Raw genomic sequence first — 7,555 nt, 5'->3', positions numbered from 1 at the left:
AGTATTAATATTAACAAATGAATCTTGAAATGCGATAATAAACGGAAGGAGGACTGACATTGAGAGAATTTGTTATATTTGTTTTAAGAAGAGATTAATCAAGGTTTCTTGTTATTTGCAAACGATGACCAAGCAGGAAAATTAATTTGATAGTGATGTAGGTAAAGTAAAAAGGTTTAAACAATAGCATCATTTGTTAGTATTAAAATAGTTAAAATATTTTGATACGCAATTACGCAGTAAGTCTTTGTTGGTATAATTTCCTTATATGGGCGTAGGCTGTACATAAGTAAGTTTGGTGCAGTTTTACTATACGGATCCACATATTGTAAAATGTGTGCACTTTTACTATGCGGATCCATAGTATAAATAGTAGTAGGAGGAGGAGTAGAAGTAGTGGTAGGAACGGGTTAGAAGCCCTGCAGAGGTTGGTTGGGTTCTGTTCTCGACAAAATGGACAAATTAAAGACGTCCAAATTTGTTTGTACATTTTACGATGCAGTTAGACAAGTCTTTGATTTGTCAATTTATGTCAGAACAGAATCCAACCAGCCTCTGCGGGGCTTGTAACCCGTTGCTACTACTACCTATATTATGGATCCGTATAGTAAAACTGCGCGCTAAATTCTGCATTTGTAAGAACTTTGTACCGTTTTTCGTGATAGGAGTGTATTCTGTTACACTTTATTAACACGTTCTACCTACAGGTTTTTAAATTTCCAAGCTTTCGACTCTCCCCTGGAGTCTTCGTCACGGTGGTTAAAACAGGAAGAAAAAGAACAGAAACATCAAGGAAGAAAAAGGAACGGACTTACCAAGGGGAAGAGCTGTGTGCAAAAAACGTTGTCAAGTGCGTCTGCGATCTGCAGATGGTCTTGAAGCAAACTCCGTAGGTAATATATGGGGGAGTCAGTTTGTGACCAAGACTCCAGGGGAGAGTCGAAAGCTTAGAACTATAAAAATTTAAGAATTATAGGAACCTGGAAGTAGAATGGTAGTGCTACAATACCTGAGCGAGGTTTTGCAATGTCTGATTAACACGTATTTGCGAAAGTACAGTTTTAAAGAATGATAGTAATGTTTTCTTAAAAACTTAGGTGCAGATGTACAATAGGAAACCAGCTATGAATTCATTCCTTGTATATTGCCATTTTCACTAAATCTACTTGTAGTGTGTCTGAAATCGGTTCTATGGGTTGCGTTCCTTGATGCAAGTTTAGGAGGATTTAACCATTATACCTATATAAATATGGCATGTTTTCGGTAAAATTCGACCCAAACTCAGTTTAAAATAATATGCACATTTACAAGTGTGCTGTCCACCAATTGCATACAGAAGTTATAAAATGTGTAGAAATATATCAAAAATGACAAATAAGAATAATCATGCAACTAGGCCTAGGTGCAAGGTGATTACTGGAAGCAAGATTTCTGTCTCAAAGTGAAGCTGCAGTGCCGAACGATAATGTGTCCGCATGGAGCAGCCGGGAAGTGATTGTGGGTGCACCCGTAAACGAAGAAAAGTACGAAAAACACTCACCAACCTTTGCTTTTCAATTCTTAAGAGCGTACACTGCTACTGTGTAATTAAAGTGTTACCGTTCAGTGGCATTTTCTATTTCGGAAATTATCCATTTCTTGTCTTCCCGTCAACAGCACTTACTATTTTGGAAAACTACCGCTCTTTTTCCTTACAGTAATACCCAATAATTTTGATGAAACGCCGTTTAGTGATTCTGGTTCGCTTAAGAACTGTATCAAATATCCTTTCGAACAGGCAGTTTACTCGTACGTTTATTTAGGACAGTTGTGTGGTTGCGCATCATGAGTTAGCATAGTGTTATCACCTTTGCATACGGTGGAGATGATTGTTTCCTTAGGAAGAGTGTTCCGTGGTAAATAATTTCCATTTTCCTGTCTTAGTTTCTCCATAACTATGCATGTTACAGGTAAGATCCCCACATAATTTGCGTTACTTTGATATTGCTCTTTCAAATTAATATTACATATATCTCCGGCATATTTTACAAATACATGGACCTTATTGTAAAGCGATGTCCTTTTTAAAAATAATTAAATGATTATAAGTAACCACCAAATTCGAACTTATTACAAAGTATAAGAGTAAATAAGGAAGCTGCTTCCGAATTATGTAGGAAATCAAGAGGGCCATCCTAAAGTGGGGCGGTTGCCCAAGGTCCCGCGCCACGCGAGGCTGAAGCCTTTAAGGAAAAGTAAAACGTTTACTGTTTCTAATTCGTTCTTGAGATTCAAAATATTTAGAAATGATGAACGATCATTTTGTAATACATTTTTACGTCTGTTTACGATTGATGTTGTGAAGTACATTTAATTATGTGGGATATCACTGTCATTGATATGGAAAGTCAAAATTGGCTCAAGGGGGCGCGTGGCTCAGTGGTAGAACGTTCACCTCCGGTGCTTGGGGTCCCTGGTTCGATCCCAGCTCGCGCCGTGTGGGTTTTGTGGTGGACAAACACCGTGCTCGTGGGTTTTCTCGGGGTTCTCCCGTTTCCTCCCACTTTCTTCATTCCACTATTTTCACTCATCTCTCATCATCACCGTCTCCTTTAGCCTAACCGGCATAAACGTGGGACGTAAAACTTAAAGATTTCATTTTTTAAAAATTGGCTCAAAATAATTTACTCATGCTGGATATGGAATACTCACCTACATTATTCAATGTTCATATTGACATTGAAAGCCAGGGAAGTTAAAGTCAGGGAAATGCTTCAATATGCTGAAAGTCAGGGAATTCTCTAAATTTCATAACAAGAGTCAGGTATTTTTTGACGTTCACAGAACATACGAAGAACACCTCAAAAAATGTTGTGGACAGCATCGTTTCCGTGGGTTTTCTAGGGTACTCCTGATTCCTTCCTCATTCTCATTCCATCATTCACTTGCTTTAATCATTGTCTTCCTTAGCCTAAAGGCATAATCGTGGGACGTTAAACTGAAAGATTTCATTATATTTCGTTTTTGACATTAACTCGAAAAAAAAAAGCCTAAGCTCCAATGTAAAAAGCCAGGCGCTAGAACAATATATATATATATTAGTAGCCGGGAGCTATATATATATTACAGGAGTTAAATAGATTTAAAGTTCAAGATAAATTGGAAACAATGAAGTTGATAACGAATTTATTATAACCGAATTTGTTTTTAATCCAAGCAAGCACATAAGATTGTTCCAGTCCTGTTCTAAGAATTGGCACTTTAATTTCAGAATTCCATACGTACCTTCAAAATTTTGAACGATTCCTATTTTGTTCAGCTAGAAAAGAAATGAATGAGTTCTATAGTTTCGTTTCCGTAAAATGAATGAATTCCAAGGAATGTATTCTTTCTAAACACTGCAAATAATACATATATTTATAACTATATAAGATTAATGTTTGCTTCGTCTTTTGTTTCAGATATTTTTTCCAATATTATGAAGTTTCTCCGTGAAGATAAGTATGTTTAAATCTCTAGAATTGAGAAGGAATATGTGACAAGTATGGCCAATCTAAACAGCGATCGAAGACTAGGTGCAGACGTAAGCAATCAATTTATTGTAATTACAATTAATTGTGTGTACATAGTATCCATCTTTTAATTATATCAAACATATACTTACAAATTTCGTGATGGCTTTATTGGGGGGCTCACTCAGAATGGCAGCACAGGAGCTGTTAGTTCCGTCACAGTATAGATTTCGAAGTGACGGAATAAAGAATTTGCATTCGGACGTCAGCGGTGGTCTTAATCATTTATTTATTTATTGTAAGATGTTAAAAAAGAAGAGATAATAGAAAAACAGGCAAGAATAGTATCAACTATTTCTTAAGCAGTACTTACCAGTAGACACATGAAAAATTTATCTGTCATAGTGGCGGACTAAAACTTTCTTCTTACTTTCTCTATTGCAAACAACCAAAAACCTGGCGAAGACCATCGCTGTAATGCTTGAATGCATATTTTCTGTGTGTGTCTTTGGAATCTATAAATTATTATTTTCATTATTAAAAACACTTATTGTAGTGCGTAAATGTACGCGTTTTATGTGTATTCAGTAATAAAGATTAATTACCTTGTTACATAAATTTTATTTATCCTTGACAACAGTTTCAGATGACAACTCTGCAACTATTGACATCTGCATTTTCTTGCCAAGAATAAATATAATTTACACGATAAGGTAAGGGATGTGATACAAAAAGGGTGAAAACTGCACGACTTGGCGGTGATTGGAACCTGAATTTCTGGCATACCCACTTCGCTTCCTGACGAGCCGTACATTCCATCACTCTTGGGATCCATTGTGTTCTATAATGTAGGGACTGAGTTTTCCACATCTCCTCTTGTGCATGAACAACTCAGTGTCAACATTACAGAACATCTCTGACTGTTGAATCATATTTAATTATGATAAATATTATATAATTTATAAATATAATAAAGAGTGGAAACAATTTTTATCACACCAATCCCTCTGTAAGTGTGAATTAAATGACGTGGTTTGAGAGGTTCAGCACGGATTCATGTAGTGGTGGAATATATGTTGAGGAAGCTGACTGAATAGTGTTGTGGTTAACGCATCGGCATGGTAAGCCGGAGACCCAGACTTAGAATTTAGACCCGGTCATGCACTCTTTTACTCTGTGTGTATTATTGAATTCGCATCTATAGAGGAATAGGTGTGTTATAAAATCAATTTTCTCCATTTATCATATGTAAAGGTAAGAAATTTTAACCGTTATCGTTTGTCGTAGGATAAATTCCTAAAGAAAATTTCAAATTGTATTATTTCCTAGAAATGTCGAATCATATACGAGTAATTTATTAGACTCATGCGTAATGCATTTCCGCTTTCTTATTGAATTTTAGTTTCGAGTTTTTTGGAAATCATGATGTGATTCAAGTTTCTTTCTAATACGGACATGTTCTTATATATATCTTCAGTTGCGATTCCCCTTGTACATTCTGTTCCACATTAGTGAATCAGGCTTTTTGTTTTATGTAGAAAATAAAGGAAGATCCGAATATTAATCTCATAGCCGTATTTGGGTCAGGTGACTGTACGAAGGTAATCTTCGTTTTCCAAGATTCACACTGGGTAAGCTTAAACAAAACATAGTTGGGCTCAGTTCATGTGCTCTGAGGGATTGAATATCGAGTTCAGAAGTTATAGAATGTGTGGCTGTTAATGAAGCAGAAGTGGTAACGTGATTGTTAATGAATCAGTACGGTAAACCGGGAACCCGTTTGCAATTCTCGGTGCAGTCGTGGATTTCTTTCTTTCTTTTTTTTTTTAACTCTGTATATCATTGTATACTCATCCATATAAGAATTGGTGTGATATAAAACCGGTTTACTTATCATATACCTCCTTTTCCAAATTGTATCGATTCTCTTTCTTACATGTAAGTATAGTTCACTATAATCGTCTACTGTACTGACCATTTTCTTTGGTTGGACTCAGAATAACTCTTTGGTTTAACTTCCATTTCTTAATCAAAGCTTCCCTATTCATCGAATTGATTCTGTTAATAAGTGGCCTCCAGTCAGGTGATTACACAGTAGGATGTTGATTTTTTTTCTTTCCTTTAAATGCTTTTCCTTAGCGGTTACGCAATTCCTATTAGATTGATTCGTGATGTGAAGGTTTCTCTATCGAAGATGTACACTATTCATATTCTTTGTCAGCTTGATCTTTATTTTGCTAACATGTAAATTGTTATTACAAAATATTATAATTTGGGTTGGACATTTTCTGATTATTTCATCTAACCTTAATTCAGCTACTAACAAGAGGTAAATGTGGGTAATGTTTGGCCACAATCTTTTACTGCTTTCCTCGTACATCGTAGATATTAATTCTGAAATAAAGAATTCATAGATTTCAAAACGAGTCCTGTACAATACCCCATTCTTTGATCCATTTTTCTTTATCCTGCTCAGCATCATGGATTGAATTTTTCACATTTACCTTCATGTTCCCTGAAGACAACTAAAGTGCATTAAGATTTAGTTTCGTGAAACGTACTCAAAAATGTATAACTTGAAAGATAATTATAATTGACGTAGCTGAACCTGCTTTATATACTTAGTTATGTCAGTTATCTTCCAACTTATAAATTTTTGTGTAGTTTACAGAAGACACACAAACATTTGAGGAATCTCAAGAATAAAAAGCGTGAGAAGCGCAAACGTATGAAAAAAGAAAAAAAAAACAATTTTACTTACGGAAAAAGAAAACTGAGATTTTTTTTTCTTTTTTTAATATTGCAGATATTTATACACTTGATCTGTCTTCAGGGTAAATGAAGCCAAGTCTGAAAAATTTACATTCTGTAAGTAACTTATATATTGGCTTTGATGGTGAGTAAAGTCATCACAATGTTTGGTTACCCCTAGAAGCTATAGGATACATATTATACAAGGACAGTGTACTCACCTTTGCACAGCGAGATTTTCTCTTGTCTGTGCACTAAGTAACATCAATAATTCGGTCAGCTCAGTGACCTTGTTCTCGAGCACTTCTGTGTGCTTCGCTGGAAACCTATTACTTCCCCATTCGTACGTGTGACTTATTGAACTGTTCTATAAAAACAAAATGAGACTCCAAAGTATACCGCAAAAACTACTTAATCATATCATTGTTTAACAGTCACTTATAAGTGAAAAAGTTTGTAAACAGAACGCTGCAGCCTAGTTGTTGCGCACCTAATCCTACATTTCCCCACTCCCTTCTCAGCGATGATGATGTTTTCCAGTGTTGCAATCTGGAGGGAGCGGAATGGTCTGAGGATTTTCTACATTTGAGTGTAAATGCTGTATATTGACTGCACTAAATTTTTAATGCATTTTAATATTTCTCTTTGAATATTAAATGAATTAAGCATGATTAGGGGTATTCCTTACCAACGTAATATATGAATTAAAAGGTGGAAAACTTCGCAATGAATCTTAATGAAAAATAAATAAATAAATGATAACAGAAATCACCTTCTAAATGTTTTCCATTTCTCCTTCAGTTTCACTCTCCCACTCATCTGAGTCTGTATCGGCCGATGAATCTGAGTCTGAATCGGTTTCGCCAAATCTAATTATCAGTTCATCTAAACACTCATTCATAAGTCCGTCTCTTTCAAAGTAAGAATCTTCAATTTTTTTTCACGTGTTCACAACATTTTACTCATTTCTGTGGTGAATATTCATTAAATAACTTTCCCAGTAATTCTTTCTTTTCATCCAGTGAATCGGAAATGCATTGCCTTGCTTTGCTCTTGATTCCCCCCCCCCCCCACACACAAGTTCAACAGGATTTAAGTCTGCGTCGTAAGGTGGAAGTCTTATTATAGTGTGCCTCGCGTTTATAAATTTCTTGTCAATCGCGTATTGTTTCACATAAGGTACATTTTGAATTCTTAAGAAAAATTGTCTTCTGTTCATTCTCCACAATGTATTTACTCTATTCTCCGCTTCAATTTCGGTTTCGTTTATAGGTTTGTCTGTCGCTGATAGCCACTGTATCATGTCGCTTTTA

At 35.5% G+C, this 7,555-nt stretch overlaps 1 protein-coding gene across 3 annotated transcripts in view; it reads left to right on the top strand.

Annotated features, from left to right (window-relative positions):
- Nucleotides 1-7,555, top strand: part of LOC145663887 (transmembrane protein 192) — a 51,008-nt gene that overhangs the window by 338 nt on the left and 43,115 nt on the right. Inside the window, exons 1-2 of one of the 3 annotated variants that reach the window (XM_081730038.1) lie at nt 15-157; nt 3,441-3,562. In XM_081730038.1, coding sequence (XP_081586164.1) covers nt 3,524-3,562 — 39 coding nt within the window. In that variant the 5' untranslated portion in view covers nt 15-157; nt 3,441-3,523. Of the gene's footprint in view, nt 1-14; nt 162-3,440; nt 3,563-7,555 lie in introns of those variants that run through there. The other 2 variants (XM_081730039.1, XM_081730040.1) reach the window with 2 other exon arrangements.

The sequence above is a fragment of the Thermobia domestica genome, chromosome 11 (assembly GCF_964235325.1).
Source record: "Thermobia domestica chromosome 11, izTheDome1.hap1.1, whole genome shotgun sequence".
Lineage (NCBI taxonomy): Eukaryota > Metazoa > Arthropoda > Insecta > Zygentoma > Lepismatidae > Thermobia > Thermobia domestica.
Note: the sequence above shows the minus strand (reverse complement) of the source record. Positions and strands in the feature narration are given on the sequence as shown.